The 18099-nt window shown below is 52.2% G+C and overlaps 1 protein-coding gene and 1 long non-coding RNA gene across 3 annotated transcripts in view; one reads left to right on the forward strand and one right to left on the reverse strand.

The window, feature by feature from the left end:
• Positions 1-15102, forward strand: part of XYLT1 (xylosyltransferase 1) — a 306482-nt gene extending 291380 nt beyond the window's left edge. The window contains exons 11-12 of the mRNA XM_077906747.1: positions 3324-3657; positions 9533-15102. Coding sequence (XP_077762873.1) covers positions 3324-3657; positions 9533-9855 — 657 coding nt within the window. The 3' untranslated portion in view covers positions 9856-15102. The remainder of the gene's footprint in view (positions 1-3323; positions 3658-9532) is intronic.
• LOC144319052 (uncharacterized) overlaps positions 1-18099 on the reverse strand; it is a 431793-nt gene that overhangs the window by 1295 nt on the left and 412399 nt on the right. Inside the window, exons 9-10 of one of the 2 annotated variants that reach the window (XR_013384969.1) lie at positions 15805-15877; positions 14819-14878 (exon numbers count right to left, since the gene is read on the reverse strand). This is a non-coding gene — a long non-coding RNA (uncharacterized LOC144319052). Of the gene's footprint in view, positions 1-14818; positions 14879-15804; positions 15878-18099 lie in introns of those variants that run through there. The other variant, XR_013384970.1, reaches the window with a different exon arrangement.

Below are 18099 nucleotides of genomic sequence, written 5' to 3' on the forward strand. Positions count from 1 at the left end.
ACTTAATTCATGTCATTGCTGAGGACTGAAGAGGCCGTTGGGGACTACTTTCAGTGGGATGATTCATTTGGGAAGCTTTTCTAAGGAGGTAACCTTAGAGCTGAAGCCTGGAAAGAGCCAGTGATGGGGAGACATGGAGCAGTGCAAGCAGAGAGAAGAGCATGTGCAAAGGCCCAGAGGCTCCAGGAGGGAGCAGCAAGGCCAGTGTGGCCAGCACACAGTGAGTGAGAGGGAGGGCAGTAGAAGGAAGATGTCAGAGGGGATGGGACAGATCATGATGGGGACATGAAGGCCCTGGAGAAAAGCTCACATGGTATTTTCAATGCAGTGAGAGATTTTTAGTGGGTTTGAAGTTGAGCAATGTGGTGAACTTGACCATGGACTTGAATTTGAGTAGTGATCATTGTGTTGTAAGTGTCCATGGACTTGCACAGTGAGTCTGTGAGAAGATCTTGAAGCCCTAGAAGTTGTGACAGCAGCGCGGCCCCCTCTCAGGCAGCCCCAGCTTGGTCGCATGTGAGGGTAGCAGCTAGCCTTCCGCTCCCTCTCCTAGGATTGGAAATTGAGATCCAGCCTCTATGCTCACAGCTGCCCTACAGATCTTCCCTCGGGGTTGTCTTGGTTTTAGAGGGCTCAGACTTCAGAGAATTGCTCATCGCCATTTCCCTGGGGAATGCAAGGATACCGTTCTGGAGTGTCCCCACACTCCCCTAACTGGGCACTAAGCCCTACTCTGTAGAACCCCAGCATATTGTGTGAGCATTCATCCGTTTGTTGGTAGCTGTGGGAAAGCCAGTGTGTGGAGGGCCTGGTGCATAGGGATGTCCTTAGGTTCACAACATAGAGGATGGGTGGGTGGGTGGAAGGAAAGGAGAGGAGAAGGGAGATAGGGAGGGAGGAAGGAGGGAAAGAAGGAAAGGAGACTCAGCACCCACCATGTACTCAGCACTGTCTTGGAATCTAGAGATACACTGGTGAACAAGCCAGATACACTCCCTCTCCTCATCGAGTTGACAGTCATTAGCTAAGGAAAGAGATAAGTAAATTAATAGTTGTAATACTGAGAGAAAAAAAAAAAAAAACACCAAGATGGGCAAATCCTTAGAAAGGCACCTTGGTGTTGCCTCCAGCTGGGGAAGGCTTCCAAGTGGAGATGACCTCCGCTGAGATCTACCTGAGGAGTAGAAGCTGGCAGGGGTGGGGGGGTTGGGGAAGGGGTAGGAAGGCTGTGCCAGCCAGAAAGCCAGGAATGAGTGGAAGGTCAGAGATGAGACAGAGAGCCCTCCTCCTGGAGGCGCAGAGAGTAATCCAAGTGGCCTGGAGTAGGGGGGAGTGGAGGGGAGGGCGAGCGGTTGAGGTAAAGCCCTCACAGCATGGGGTGAGAGACTAGACTTGAGAATCCTGAGGTGTGGAAGAGAATTGCACATAGGGAAGTGACAGGATTGGGTTTTTTTTTTTTTTTTAAGGTTTTATTCACTTATTTGACAGAAGCAGGGGAGGGGCAGAGGGAGAGGGAGAAGCAGACTCATCACTGAGCAGAGAGCCCGATGCAGTGCTCCATCCCAGGACCCCAGGACCATGACCTGAGCTGACACTCAGGCAGACACTTAACCCACTGAGCCACCCAGGCGCCCCAAGGATCAGGTTTCTTTAGAGAAATCTCCAAGCCTCGGAGGCCAGCTGGAATCCACGCATTCCCTCCTTCATTTCTTCACTGACTCGTACTGGCTTCCTTCCTCCCGTGATGCAGCCACTGTGCTGGCTCAGGGGTCCCCAGAAGGAGCCGAGCCTCGGGGTGGCAGGGAATGCCAAGACATCGCCCGTCTGGGAGGGCCAGCCACCCCCGCAGAAGTGTCACAGCAGTCACTACCTCTGCTCCACTTGGGACGGCTCCTCGGTCCCAGCCTGTAGGCTCCTGGCTGTGGGGCTGTGGGGCCGTGCACCTCTGGTTGACGGCAGGCTGAGCACCTAGGCGTGGGATGGACGTGTGACTGAGTGAACTGGAGGTAACGCACGAGAGCGGGTGAGAACACAGCCCCTGGGGACAGATTTGCTGGGGCCCTGCGCCAGCTCTGCCCCCCACTGGCCACCGCAAGTGACCTAGGCACTCTGGGCCTCGTCTCTCTCCTCTGAGGACAATGACAGGGTCTCTCCCCTTCGTGGACCTGAGAGAGTCGCACAGGTTGGTGGGGCTGGAGAAAGAAGGCACATCTTGGAGAAAGAATAGAAGCAGGAGCTCGTGGCGTCCACGAGAAAGCCAGCAAGCCCCTGCTGGCCCTGCACGGATGGCATGTCTCACCCCGACCTGCATGCACGCATCGGAGACACGGGTCACGGAAAGAGCACAGGAGTGGGCAAGCCTTGGGGTGTGCTCGTTATCTGCTCCCAGCGTGCCCGCGGGCTGTGTCTTCAAAAACACCAAATTAAACCTGCTGGGGGAGCAGAAGACCCCTCATTTAAATTGATTTGAAGTAGCAGCAGAGCTCCGGATCAGGGACGTAAGTGTCAAGTTGTTGGCTCGCTGGTTCCACAGATACTGGGCGCCTGCTGCATGCCAGGCACAGTGCTAGGCACCCAGGAAGCGCGATGGCACAAGCTGCGGGGCCGCTGAGCAGTGAGGGGACAGCTGGCCAGGTCTTCCTGGCTGCTGGCTGAGGAGTACATTGCAGGCGGCAAAAGCGGAGGGAGGGAAGCAAGAGTGGACCCCCGGCAAGTCGGAGCCACGCGGACACCAGCCAGCTGGCAGGAGGGATGGACCGAAGGCTGGATGGATCATACGATCACAGCCCCCTGTCCCCCACCCAGGCCCAGCTCGGAGTGCTGTGGGGAGGCCACGGCTGTGTCTTCCTCAGAAAGCCACGTGCTCTCCTGGCGGTGATCGGAAGGGCTGAGGGACCCTCCTTGTTCAGAACGTCACCACTAAACAGAGGTGCCCGATCCAGAAGACGGAGCATCAAAGTGGAAGCCAGCTGCACCTGCTGAGTGTTGGGGTGCGCTCTCCTTGGGATGGCCCGCCAGCAGGCGTTCATTTAGTCGGTGCACGGTGCGTGCTTTCTTTCCAAAGCACTAACCCTGACTCAGGCACAGGAGGCCCAGGGGTTTAGCGAACAGACCACAAGCCCTGTAATCCCCTAGACTGGGTCCAAATCCCAGGTCTTCTGCTTATGACTAGTTGTGCAGTCTTGAGCAGGTGACCCACTGGGAGCCTCAGTTTCCTCATCTGTAAAATGGGTAGATGAAGCCCAACAAGCAGTATCTTAGGCCTCTCTGGGACCGTGGGCCCTGTTTTCTGGTTCAGTGATTTCTGGACTCTCTCGTTTCAGGTTGGCACTGACTGGGATGCCAAGGAGCGGCTCTTCCGCAACTTTGGGGGTCTCCTGGGGCCTATGGATGAGCCGGTAGGCATGCAGAAGTGGGGGAAGGGCCCCAACGTCACCGTGACCGTCATCTGGGTGGATCCCGTCAACATCATTGCAGCCACCTATGACATCCTGATCGAATCCACTGCCGAGTTCACCCACTACAAGCCCCCTTTGAACTTGCCCCTGAGGCCTGGGGTCTGGACAGTGAAAATCCTTCACCACTGGGTGCCAGTTGCAGAGACCAAATTCCTCGTTGCACCACTGACCTTCTCAAACAGGCAGCCCATCAAACCAGGTGAGTACTCCCAGCGTCTCTGGGAGGGAAAATATTCCTACCCCGGGCGGGGGGGGTCTCTCAGGCGGGCCCTCCTTTCTGGCGGGCAATGGGGGCCATGTGGGCGGCCTCGGAGAACCATGCTCTCTGCTCTGTATTTTTCTCTCCTTGCACAAGGAGGGAATTTTCTACCCGTACAGTAAGGTGATGTCATCTGTGTATTAGATATCTAATTATTACCTACTCTCCCACTGGACTTCCAGAAAGCCCTGATCATATTTAAGACAAGATGGGAAATAAACCCAGACAGATCCTGAGTGTCAGCAAATCTTACTTTCTTAAAAGTAATAATTAAAATAGGAAATTCTGTTCATCAAAAACCTGCTACACTAGGAGAAAAGACACTTTGGGAAAAAAATATTTGCTACACATAAAATAAAGTACCTCTAAAATATATAAAGAAATCCGCATACATCAGAGAGCCAACTGTAAGCCATGGGCCAAATCTGGCCCACCTCCCTGTTTTTATAAATAAAGTTTTGTTGGGATACAGTCACACCCATTCACTGACATATTTTTTTATGGTTTCCTAGGGACTACAATGGCAGCAATGAGTAATTATGACACAGTTTGCATGGCCCACAAATCCAAAAATATTTACTATCTGGCCCTTTATAAAAAAAGGGATTGGCAACTCGTGCTACAAAAGAGAAAGAAAAAAAAAAAGCACATAAATGGCCCACACACTCAGCTTCATGAAAATGAGATACTCAGCTTCATGAATAATGAGAAAAATGCAAATGAAAAGCAAAAAGGATCCCTCTTCACACCACCATGTTGAGAAATATTCAAAGGTTAGATAGTAGTATCCTATGGCAGAAGGTTGGAGAATAATGCCCATCCATCTAGTGCTGAGGTGGGGGGACGATAAAGTGATAAAACAGGTTTGGAAAAAGGCTTAGCATCTCCTAGTAATGCTTTGTGCGTGCTCACACACTGCCAATACTTTGGTGTTCATCCTCCTAGAAGTTTCTGGAGGCCTCTAAACCATAAACACAAACACACAACATAAGTCCTATGTTGCTGGTTTTGGGGGTGATGCTTTGTGTAATGAAACTTGCTCTTTGGACTTCTCAAGTCAGTATATATAAAGCTACCTGCTGCATCAGATCCCCGTGGGTTCTGAGGACCCAGAATCCACCACATTGCCTCTTTCATTGTTGGCAGTGGTGCTGTTGCAGATAACACCGCAAAGAGGATTCTTGAATCTAAAATTGTCTGTGCCCATACAGATACATCCATAAAAGAGATTCTTAGAAACAGGGTTTCTGGGTCTCTTGGTATTTGAAATTGTCTGTATCTAACAGATCAGAAACCCAGAAGCCAAAAATGCATTACAGCCTCTGTTAGGGAAGAAGCATTCTGGGCTGGGTGCCGTTTAGCCAGTGACACAAGGAGATGGGGACAAAGACGTGGGGACGGGTTCCCTGGAATCCTAACGGGGTGTTGAAGTGAACTCAACTCTGTTGATGTCTGCTAAGCTTCTGTGCTGAGCAAGCAGAGAGGTACAGGGAGACCTTGTGTTTTCTCGAGATGGAAGCCTGCTCCCCCCTCTCCCCTGTGAAAGAGACCAAAGACAGCCCCTCCAGAGGAGCGGGGCCAGAGCCCATCCACTTTTGTTCAAGTACCCTTCTTTTTTTTTTTTTTTTTTTTTAAGATTTCATTTATTTACTCATGAGAGACAGAGAGAGAGAGAGGCAGAGACACAGGCAGAGGGAGAAGCAGGCTCCATGCAGGGAGCCCAACATGGGACTCGATCCCGGGACCAGGATCACAGCCTGGGCCGAAGGCAGGTGCTAAACCACTGAGCCACCCAGGGATCCCCTTCTCAAGTACCCTTCTGATTAGGGTCACATCCTTAGCATCCTCAAGATCCCAAAGCCAGACACGGAGGGGAGGGACAGAAAGAGCGCTCTCCTTGCGTGTTTCAGAAACCCCCATCAGATGGAACAGGGGAGCAGTCCTGAATCCACCTCTACCCCGGGGCCGGGAGGAAGGACAACAGTGGGGGCATTTTTCCTGATTTTTCCAGTTTTTTTTTTTTTCTCCTTGGAGTTTGTGATGACAGCAAGGCTCTTCCTAAACCCCACCCAGGATGAGCCAGGGGGTCATCTTACCCCACTGGGAGCAACCCCCACCCCACCCCTCCCAGTTGTCAGTAATTGTATCTGGTAACGATGTTCCAGTGACAAGGAACACGAAGGTGGGAACAATGCAATTTGTAAAATGATTCATCAAGAGTAATTTGCTATTGATGCGTCCCTGGTAATCTCAAGAAATCTGATGAGGTGGAATTGAGGAAAATTTAATTATAGAGGCAAGCATCACGGGCTGGTGCTGTAATAGCATTTCCCACATTAACCTCATTTTTCATAAGGGTTTTCTGCATCAGCCACGATATGTGGTTCCCAGCGTTCAGACTCCGGTAGCTGCTCTCCCCACTTTGTACGTCGGGCCTTCGGTCAGCTCAGGAGTCTCCCCACTGCCAGCTCTTAGCGCTCAGAGGCCCCGATGGCTGAGTCAGGACCTGCTCCATAAGGCACAGGCTCCGTTCGCATCAGGGAGAGGTGGGCGAGGGCCAGATCTATAAACACGCTAGGTCCTACGGAACTCAGCTAAACCACAGCAGGACAGGGTGCGTGTTCGTGCAGGCTCGTGCCCCGTCTCCCGCCGTTGCCTTCTGCACCTTGGAGCGCTGCCCGCTGCATCCGGGGTCAGAGGGAAGGACTTTGTCTGCATGGGTCAAGGCAGGCTGTTGGTTCTGCTAGTTGCCCTAAGAAGGGCGGGTGTGTGGTCTGCCTGCCTCCTCCTTGAGCCCCACTCAGGACCGCATGTATTAGGAAACGGCGTGAGGATGATCCGAGCTCTCCTGGTTGCCCCTTTGGGGGACCGGAGACATTCTCTGAACACCACACTGTCACATAAGGACATTTCCCGGAGCCCTAGCGGTCTCAATCCAGGCAAGAGCTAATTTGCTAAAACACAACTCGCCAAAATCCTCGGCCAGTATGTGTTTAAAATCTATTCTTGTGTTTGGCGATGAAATAGGCAATAAGAGGGAACTCCTCCAAAATAGCAATGTCTAGGGATCCCTGGGTGGCGCAGTGGTTTAGCGCCTGCCTTTGGCCCAGGGCGCGATCCTGGAGACCCGGGATCGAATCCCACGTCGGGCTCCCGGTGCATGGAGCCTGCTTCTCCCTCTGCCTATGTCTCTGCCTCTCTCTCTCTCTGTGACTATCATAAATAAATAAAAATTAAAAAAAAAATAGCAATGTCTAGCTGCTTTCCGCCAGCCCAAATGTGTGCACTTTCTGCTTCCCCATCTGTAAGCCCGAGGAAGTAGTCAGGGCCCCCCTCCTTGATGTGTTCTTTTCCTGTTTTAGAGCATATGAACCTCTTCCTGAGCCTCTTTGCCAGCCCTGGGGGTCTCACTGGTGCAAGGATGAGTATCCAGTTTACAGACGAGGAAAGTGAGTCTTTGAAAGACTGGCTTCCAATGAAAATTAAAAAACAAAAAACAAAAAACAAAAAACACCACCAGTTCTATAGCTTCCAGTTGGTGGATGAGCCTGCGGTTAGAGTCCCATGATAATAAGAACGGGCTTTGGAGTCAGCCGGTCCTGGACTTGACCCTGGATCTGTCTCGAACTATAGGCGTCTGCAAAATGGGGGTGATGACACCAGCCCTGTGGCTTTGCGTGTGTACGAGGATTGTGTACTAGTAACACCAACCACGATACTACTAAACTTCTCCAAGCACTTAGTATGTGCCAGGTGCCTGTTTGTGTATATGGCCTAGGTTTTTTTGTTTTTTGAAGTCCAGTATCATTAATGTACAGTATGATATAGTTTCAGGTGTACAATACCGTGATTCAGCAATTCCGTAGCTCCCCCAGCGCTCAGCACGTACGCGCACTCTTCCTCCCCCTCACCAATTGCACCCGTCCTGCCACACACCTCCCCTCCAGCAACCACCAGTTCTCTGTACGTAGGACTCTGGGGTGTTTTTTTTGTTTGTTTCTGTTTTCCTTTGGTTTTGTTTCTTAAATTCCGCAGGAATGAAATCATACGGTATCTTTCTTTGACTTGACTTCACTTAGCATCATACACTTGCGCTCCGTCCATGTTGTTGCACATGGCAAGATCTCATTCTTTTTTGGATTGAGTGCTATTCCACTGTATATACCGCTGTATACACCGCATCCTCTTCATCCATTCATCTATGGATGGATGCTTGAGCTGCTTCTGTAATTTGGCTATTGAAATAATGTCACAATCAACATAGGGGGTGTATGTTTACAGATTAGTGCTTTCCTACTCTTTGGGTAAATACCCAGTAGTGCAACTGTTGGATTGTAGAGTAGCTCTACTTTTAACTTTCTGAGGAACCTGCAGATTGTTCTCCAGAGTGGCCACGCCAGTTTGCACTTCCACCAGCAGCAACAGAGGCCTTCTTTTTCTCCACGGCCTCCGCCCACACCTGTTGTTTCCTGTCTTTTTTTATTTCAGCCATTCTGACAGATGTGAGGGGATACCCCCTTGTGGTTTTGGTTTGCAGTTCCCTGGTGATGAGTGATGTTGACCACCTTTCCATGGGTCTGTTGGCCCATCTGAATTTCTTCTCACTTCTAATTGGATTATTTGGGCTTTTTGGTGTGGGGTTGTAGAAGTTACTTTGGATCGTGACACCGGATGCCATTTTAAGCACTTAGCAGAAGTCAGCACATGACATCATGAAGCTCTCATAGAGTACTGGGCACTCTACTCATCTGTCAGGGAAAAGTGGGCACTGGGCATTGACGTCCAATGCCATACACCAGGCATGTAAGCCCCGGGCGATTCAGACCCAGACACCCTGATTGCCGTCCGTGCACTCACACACCAGGCTCTGCTCAGCAAGGCAGGGCTGTTAAGAGAGCCAGCTGAGGTCAACAGACCTGGAGTCCAACCTTGGCTCCAACGCTCATTAGCTCTGTGATGTGCAGAAAGGCATTTAATGAGGCCTTGCCTCTGCCCAGAATTCTGTCTCCCACGATCTGCAGGTGGCTTCCTTGTTCTCATTAACTGGCACTCAGCTCAGGTGACACCTCAGAGAGACCTTCCTTGCCCACCTCATCCAAAATAAACATCCTTGTCACTCTCTAACCCCGGGGGCAGCCAGCTCTTAGTGTAAAGGGCTAGACAGTAAATATTGCCCGCTCTGTGGGCTTCCTGTGGTCTCCGTCTCAATTACTCCACCGTGCCGTGGTGGCACGGCAGCAGCCACAAACAGCACGTCTGCAAAGAGGCATAGCTGTGTCCTAATGAAACTTTATTCTCGACACCTGGGCGGGTCAGATTTGGCCCAAGGGCCTCGGCGTGCCAACCCCCCGCCCTGACTCTGCACCCAGTGTAGTCTGTTCATGTTACTGATCTCCGATTAAACCGATCTTTCCTACTTCTTGTCTTCAGCCTCCCTCCACAGGGCTGTAATCTTATCTGGTTCATTTTAGGGCATGGAGTGGCATTAATCTTTACCAAATAAGTGAATGAATGGCTTGCAGATAGAGGGTTAGCAAGCATGTGTTGAATGAATGCCTTGCACAAGTAGGTGCTGGGGATGGATGGATGGTCAGTTGGTCTAGACTGTTGAGCTGCTCTGTAAGCCTGTGCTCAGTGGACAGACGAGCCCACAAAGTGTCCCCACAGGCTGCTTCATCGTCTGCAACGGGGCTGCCGACACCACAGGAGATGGTCCCGCGCAGGACGTGGTGGCGTACAGTGCCCAGCGCGACGCACATGGTAGGCACCCACTTCGTGACTTGCGACCATCTCATGGTTTCCCTTTGGTTTTCAGAGGAGGCGCTGAAGCTGCACAACGGGCCCCTGCGCAGCGCCTACATGGAGCAGAGCTTCCAGAGCCTGAACCCCGTCCTCAGCCTGCCCATCAGCCCGGCCCAGGTGGAGCAGGCTCGGAGGAACGCGGGCTCTACGGGCGCCACGCTGGAGCACTGGCTGGACTCCCTGGTAGGCGGGACATGGACCGCCATGGACATCTGCGCCACAGGCCCCACTGCCTGCCCAGTCATGCAGACCTGCACCCACACGGCCTGGAGCTCCTTCAGCCCTGACCCCAAGTCAGAGCTGGGGGCTGTCAAACCCGATGGCCGTCTCAGGTAGCAGCGGGCACGCGTGGGCCATGGCAGATAAAGGGAAAGCAGCCAGAGGGCTGGTGGTGCCTGGACCCTGGCACCCCCCCCGCAGCCCCCAGGGGTGCCTTTTGTGAGAGGGGCTCTCCTGGCTACAGATTGAGGGAGAAGGAAGGTTTGGAGGTCAAGGCAGTTCCTGCCAACAACCAGCGTGTGGCACGCTGGCTCCTGGGGGTGAGGACTGCTCAGTCCCCGTGCCATGCTGGTCTTACCTCTTCTGGTTGATCCTCAGAGCTCCAGGTTCCTTGTTCCCCCCTCTCCGTGACCCAATCTCCCAGTCAAGTGATTCTCAGACTTTTATTTTGAGCAGAGTTTTGTTTACTAAGCGCAGTTGGAGGTAGACATTCAAGGTGTGGCTGCTCTGGTTGACGCCGGGGCACGCGTGTGAGCTTCTTTCTCAGAGCTCAGCCCACAGGGCGGTCCCTTTGCCCGATGGCACCCCCTGAGGGATCTTTCCAGAACCCAAGGGCTCTGCAAAACCCCATTTGAAAAGCACTGCCCAGACAGTGGGCTTGACTTCCAGCCCCACCCTTGGGCTCCCCTCTTTCTCCCCAGGGGAGGGGAGGGGGACTGGCTGAGCCTTTCACCAGCCCTTGTCGGGTTGACTTGTCCTTAGTAACTAGACGAGCAGGAGAGCCTTTTGATATGACATGGCCAAGGCTCCCCAAAGTGTGACTGCCAAGCATCCTGGGTTCCAGGCCGGCCTCCCTTTCTCCAGACTGCCCCATGAGGCGGCACAAATGGGATGAGGCTCAGCAGTGTAAGAATCAAGTCTCCCAGCCATTCATGGGCCGGGAGACCGGGACCGTGGCCATGCAACTCAGAGATGGTTGGGAGCAGACTCCTGAGCTGGACAGCCTGAGCCCTTGGGTGCGGAGGTTGGGCACTCAGACCTTTGTGAATCGCTCCCCCGCCCCCGGTGCTGTAGGGAAGGGACCAGACTTTTCACATCCAGGATAAAGCATTTCAGATTTGGTTTTGAAAGTCCTGCCCTTCCTCCTCCGAGGTGCAAGCAGACCCCTGTGATGTGCAGCAAGAGCGCCGGAAGCTTGAGTATCTGATCGGTTAAACCATAGTGTTATTCCAAATGCTTGAGTTGCCAGAAACCTGAACTGTGCCCCTGCTGTGTGCCTGGGAGGGCTGGCCCTGCTCCCCTGGAGAGCCTACCCCACAGCCCATTCCTCCGCCAATTCCACCCCCACCCGGGTGCAAGCTGTCCTACCCCGAGAGCCCGTCCTTGTGGGCGTGAGTGTGAAGGTACTACAGCCCTGTCCTCCTGACCTCTCGCCCCTGCCAGGCCAGAGAGGGACAGTTTCGGTATTTATTAGTTACGTTTTAGTCAATGACTAATGAGTAGGTGCTGCTTCTGCAGCTTGTCAGTTGTCTCTTACTAACTGAAGCTGCCTTTATTCACAAAAGGCTCCCCCTGCCTCCCCGTGTCTGTCTCTCTCCTGTCTGCTCTGCATGCTCTGTGTCCTCAGAGGAAGGCAGGGGTGTTGGCCACCATGAAGAGAACGCTTACACCAGCATCATCCGCTGGCTGAAAGCAGGGTGCCCTGGGGACACTGGAGGCTTACTCTTCCTCCAGCAGGGTGGCAGCCTCGGCCGGTCATGCAGAGCCTAGGATGTGACAAAATGACAGAATGAGGCTCCTTCCAAGCCTAGGAGGGAGAGAGATCCAGTTTGGGGAGAGGGTGAGTGATCAGACTGAGAGCCGGCCACTGTCAACAGGGGCTCCAGGGACCTCGGGGTGGTCTTGCCGAGAAAGCCCAGATCATCTCTCAATGAGCCTGCAGCATCTAGGAGCCCCGAGGGCCAGGCCACAACCTCCTTGCCCCCACCTCCCCCTCAAGGAACCTTCCTACTCTATTCACCCTCCTCTCCAGGCCGCTAGGACTCCCGTGTTTTCCACAGTGTCCTGTGCGGACCTCGGCCCCGCGTCCAGCGTGGGGCTGCCGAACCCCACTCCCCCGACCCCCAGAACAAGCAGAGATAAGGCTGAGCCAGTGGACTGTGGGTACGATCCCTACCCCCTCCCTGCTCACCCTGAGGAATTCTGGAAGCCAGGCAGTCACACCCAGTGTTTCTCTAAGGACTTTTGTTTTTGGACCAAGGAAAAACTTGGCAGATTAGAAAAAAAAAATCTAAACAAAAGGTGATGTTTTCCCAGGGGTCACAGTAACAGGTGAACTTTTTTATCTGCCTAAGAGTGAGTGGTGAAGGGCCCAGGGATAGAGCTGCTGGGACCCAACAACGTGAGGAGGTGGTCCCCGGAACCCTATGACCTCTGAAGTCCAGCCCCTGGCTCATTGACCCAGGTGCCCGGGGTCTGCCGGGGGAGAAGGAAGCCTTCGAAAGGGCGTGGCACCCTGTGTGATTTCCCAGCCAGCCCAACCAGTGACGCTTAGATGGAGCCAGTCTTCTGGAGTCCCCCCGCCCAGGGCACGCACAAAACGGTCTCCCACGACCCTGTGTTTAACAAGGAGGCTGTTTCCTCCCTTTGGAAAAAGACCTTGCCGGTCAAGTCAGGAGCCCTTTGGGCTTCATTTCCCTCTTTGCTAAAGTTTTAAATTGCCAGTGCACTCAGAGGACGAGCCAGACCACACGGGCCCCCAAAAGGGGCGTCTGGCGCTCTGGTTTACAGGTACAAGGAGGGCAGTGGCTGGAACCTCGATCTCTTGGCCGGGAGGGTGCAGAGTAGAGTGAAGCGGCTGTGGAATGTGGGGCTTTAGCCAAGGCCCCTTACACAGCTGAGTCCACCAGGGACTCAGGACACAAGCTCCCCACCAGCACCCGAGGGGGAGCGCACTAGGAACATCTGTGGGCCAAGCCCTGCCAGTCAGAACCACTCCGCAGGAGGGGCCATAAATACCAACATTACTGTATAATCCAGTAGGGCGTGGTGGGGACTGTGGTCTGCTGGCGTGCACACGGTTGGCTGCAGCCCGTCTTTGCACATTGTACATGCGGAATCTTCCAGATTTTCATAGGAAATTTGATGTTCAAGTGTCGGCAAGGTTTTGTTCTGCTTTGTTGGATTTTTTGGTTTTGAGTGTGGGCCAAGAGAAATTCCACAGTTGATCCCATGCACTGCCAGCTACCTCTGCAGTCTAGAGCGATGGTTTATTGATGAGGTTAGGCAGGGTCCTGGTGGAGGAGGCAAAGAGCCCCCAGTAGGAAGGGGCAGGAATTAGAGCTCATTTCACTGATGGCTCTGAAGGTTCCACCCCGGAGAGATGGTCCCACAGAGAAGTGTCCCAGAAGAACTGGATTGTCAGGCTGTCCTGGTCCCAAGACGGTGCTTAAAAAAATAAAAATTTAGAGACCTGACCTAAGGAGGCCCGCAGCTTCCAGAATTTGAGCCCACCCAGGCGGAGGTGACGAGGACAGGGTCCCGGGAGGAGGGACGTGTCAGCCCGCCCCCACTCTCAACAAGTCCCACGTTAGAGCAGCCGTCTTGGCACACGTTTTGGAAGCCATGCTGGAGCTGAGCTTGCTCCCGGGATGCCCTCTCAGACTCAGTAACCTTACTTGGCCCTTGGGTCTACCACAGGCGCTACCTCATTGTGTCCGCTAAGAAGTTTACCTGGGGGAGGGGGAAATCATTAGGTGTCCCAAATGTGCTCGAGCTGAATGTACAATCTATGCAAATTTCTCTCCCCCTCTCTGTGTCTGAGTCTCTCTCTCTCTCTCAATTTTATTTGGTTTGGTTTTGTTTGCAAACAAGATACTGTATAGACCCCTCTTAAGACTGAGGAGGGCTTTCATGCACCACGTGTGTCTACCCCTCACGTTGTCTTTGGTTCTGTCCTCGCCGAGGCCCTCCCTCCCTATCCCCTCCATCTGGCTGGGAACCCTCCAACTGCCTCTGCCCCCCCGGAGCTCCCCAGGAAAGCAGGTCCTGCCCCTGGCACCCCCATCCCGTACACCATCTCTCCTCCATCCCTCCCTCCCACTTGCTTCTCCTCCCCTGCTCCCCACCCTTTCCCCCAAAAAAGCCTTAGGTTTCTCCTTTTTGAAATGTGGCCTTACAATTCTTTCTGGAAAGCTGACTGCCCTCTCCCTCCGACTTCCACCAACATCCGAGAAGAAAGAACATCCTGCAGCTCTCGTGGCCACCTCCTCAGCCAGGGGCTGCCAATCTGTAGCTTGGAGCCACGACAGAAAGAGAAGGATACTCTCCTGTTGTTCCTCTGGGTGCAACGAAGGCTTGGGTGCTCCCATCAGCCAGCTCGGGCGGCACGCTGTCAGCGCACACTGCCGAGGCTCGGGTCCCTGGGGGGCGTCAGCACCCACTCTCCCACCCGCCCTCTCCCCACCCAGGCTGGGTGACTTGATGCGCTTCATTCAGGAGAGTCTCTCGAGCTCTCTCTCCATCTTTCCTGCCTGGAAAGGGAGAGAACTTTCCATATTCCCAGCGGATGGGTTGTGTTCTCAAAGGGATCACACTCCCAACTTCCTTCGCTCCAAGTTCTGTTGGAGGCCAAAGACAACCCCCCCCTCCCACCCAGGGTTCTCCTAGGAAATTCACTGGAATTGAGCGCAACCGTCCTGAGAGTCCTCTCTCCGTCTTTCTGTTTTGTTTTTAATATGTTGTCAGTAGCGTTTGTTTTGGGTATTTTTTTTTAGAGGCCTCACAATAAGTTATTACTGTCCCTCTCATTTTTTTTCAAAAACATGTGGTGATATAGTTTTTAAAAATAACTATTTTGTTATAGATCATGAGATGCATAAAACTGTACAGAACTATTTTGTAATGTATTGATTTAAAAAAAAATCTGTAAATAAAGTTTAAAAAAAGAATTCCAATGGCACACATGGAAGGATGTAGATATTTTGCTATTTATTTAAAGGACTATTTTAAGAGAGGTTGAACTATCTGAAATTGACCAGTAATCAAAATTCCGATCATACGAACGCTTTTCCTCGAGGTGTAGACCGTGATTCTCAGAAGCGATTGCACTACCCGCCCATTTTTGCACCTTTTTCTGTATCTTCATTTAGCAGAAAAACAACAACGAAATTGTGCCTTAGCTGTATTTTTTTGTCTAGGGAGTTTGTTTCTGTCTGACAAAGCAAAACTTTTTGCAGAAAACAGTGGATGTATTAAATACTGTATCATACCAAAAACACTGCAGGTGTATATAGATGCTTCTGTCATTCTGTGTTTTCAGATGCAGAATTTTAAAATTAAAAAAAAAATACTGTCTTTATGGAACAGTGGCTGCATGGCTTCTCTTCAGCAACGTCCTGCATCTTTACCAAATCCAGTGCTCCCTCCCCTCCTCTGTTAGGTGATTACAAAATCTGTCGTCCAACTTGGACTGCCCAGACCCCAGGCATGAGCTGGGCCTCCCCTCGGAAAACCTGGATGTGTGGACATACTGCCTAATCCGGCCTGCTGTCCTCTCTCAATGACATTATTGCAGCACCCTCCTGCACACAATTCCCTGGTTGATGTAGAAGTGGGTGGTTTTAGATCCTTTGGTAAGTAGAGGCCGGCCAGGAAGGGCTGCCTTTAAAAGTAACAGCTGGCTGTGTAGCAAACACATTTTCCTTTCCTCCTCACCACAAGGCTAGACCATGTTTCCCATACTTCCTCATGCGTAGGGGTGGCCTTGTGGCCACCTTCTGACTCATGAAATGTGGGTGGAAGGGGCGCAGGGCAACTGCAGACCCAACCCAAAAAAATGTCCAGCTCAAATGTCTTGAATCATCTTGGTTTGGAGCATTCATGAGTCACTCTGCGCTACTCTTCCTAGAAACCTCACAAAGCACCCCATCTAAAGGAGGTAAGGAGCCAGATCCCTGGATAGACACATGGAAGGCCACCTGACCAGCCCCTCCTAACTGGTGACCAGGACACGAACCATGTGTTGTAGACCCATTTGAGAATCTGTGTTATAGCAAACAGCCATACCTTAAATCCTTGCTCATCCAGAAATGGCAATTCAGAGGTTCCTCTGCAAAATCTGAATCTCGGCCCCTTCGTTCTGCAAGGAAGAGATACAGAGACTCCAATGGGTAAAGTGATTGGCTTGAAGTTACGAAGATACAAGCTACTAGCATTGTGGTCAGAACCTGCACCAGAACCCTTCTCGGGTCTTTAGGAGGACTGGTTCTCTATCCTTGGGTTGGCCTCACTGCTGTGTTTATATTTGGCTCCCTCAAGGCCGTGGATGGGGACGGAGTGCCCAGGTGGCAGGATGGCAGAGAGAACTGCTAACTCACCCTTCAACATCCTTAAAGGCAGAGAGTGCAATGAGACCCAAATGGGACTGCACAACCAGAACACAACAGGCTAGAGAGATGGTGACTTTAGGTTAGAGGTGGGGGCCGCAGGTTGTCATGGCGGCTTGCCCTGAATTCCACATTGTATCATGCCCCATTCAGGACTTCCAGGGAAGATGGCAGAGCAGGAGGGCTATAGGCTCACCTGGTCCCAAGGACAGACCTACAGGGAACACCAGGTCAGTGTAAAAAACCCAGAACACAACCGGAACACTGACAGAACAGGCTCTCCGGGGCTAAATGTAGAGAAGAGGCCACATCAAAGGGGGTGGGAGGGCCAGAGACATGGGCAGGAGCCAGACCGTGGGACTGTCTGCAAGCCAGAGGGATGGCACAGGCAGAGAGAGGGGAGCAGACCCCACACCAGGCACCCGAGACATAGGAGACCTGCACTGGGAAGTTGAGTTCCCCAAATGTGTGCCTTTGAAAACCAGAGAGGCCTAACTTCAAGTTGTTATGATCAGGAGGGCTTAATATCTGCAACTTTCAGAATCAGCAGGTTCGACTCTGGGAGAGCCGAGAGAGAGCAGCGGTAAACAGTGTTGCTGCCCTTAAATAAAGAGGCAGCTCAACAACCAGCCCATGGAGATAAGAGTATAGAAGCAGCAGTCTGAAAAAGGCCTGGGGTATACGAAAGGGAGAGTGATTTACTGATCTCAGAGCATGTCCCAGAGGGACAGAGATCACTGGGAAACTCCTCCAGGAACAAAGGCACTATTTCTCTCCCACCCACCCCCCTTCCCCAGCATAAACACGCCACCAGTGGGAACCAGCACAGGGCTGACTTTCACTACCCAACTCACACACATCCTGCCTCACCATCCAGCACTGCACTTCAGCACATCTGCACCCCCACCTCAACACACACAGGCCGAGGACCCTCCTGCCGAGGACCAGCTGCTCACAAACCTCGCTAACACCACCACCCAGCTGCCCCTAGCCCCAGTGCATTGCAGATCTACCCCTCACCCCTGACACCCTCTTGGCCAGAGCCCATCCACACTAACTGCCTGTCAGGGGCCAGGACCACTCCAAACGACTCCTTGCTCAGGGCAAGAGACAGCTGACCATGCAAACCAGTCCAACTAACCAGAGCAGTTGGTGGGGGCTGGGAAGAAATCTTGTCTGATTGCAGAACAGTCCACCTACCAATGAAGGCTACTCAGGAGACAGCACAAGGAAAGTGGTCTACAGTTGAGTGCTGCTACATCTCTAGCAAACGCATAGTCTGACTCACCTAAAGCCCAAGGTGGCCCCAGACTGGCCTGCTAACACAGGGACCAAACCCTGCCCACAGCAGTCAAACAGCCACTGCAGATGACTGAACTGAAGCCAGATGTGGCTCAGCCACAATAGGGCACTTGCATCACACCAAGGAGACACCCTGAGGCACCAGGTTCTGGTCAATAGGGGACACAGTTCTGCAGGCCATTACTTACTTTTTTTTAAGGTTTTATTTTTCATTTTTTTGAGAAAGAACACAAATCAGGAGGGGAGGGGAAAGGGAGAAGCATATTTCCCACTGAGCATGGATCTCAACACGGGGCTCAATCCCAGGACCCCAGGATCATGACCTAAGCCAAAGACAGATACTTAGCCAACTGAGGCACCCAGGCACCCCAAGGCCACTACATTCAACAGCAAGAAACATAGCTCACTTTGCTAATAGAAAACAAGACACAGAACTTAGGCAAAATGAGGAGAAAGAGGAGTATGTTCCACAAGAAAGAACAGGGCAAAATCACATCAAGAGAGCTAAACAAAATGGAGATAAGTGATGTGTCTGATAAGAAATTTAATGATAATAAAGACACTCACTGGACTGGGGGAAAAAGTGGAGGACATCAGTGAGACCCTTCACCAAGAGATAAAAAAAAAAAAAAGAACCAATCAAAGATAAAACACAGTAAGTGAAACTAAAAAT

The sequence above is a fragment of the Canis aureus genome, chromosome 8 (genome assembly GCF_053574225.1).
Source record: "Canis aureus isolate CA01 chromosome 8, VMU_Caureus_v.1.0, whole genome shotgun sequence".
Lineage (NCBI taxonomy): Eukaryota > Metazoa > Chordata > Mammalia > Carnivora > Canidae > Canis > Canis aureus.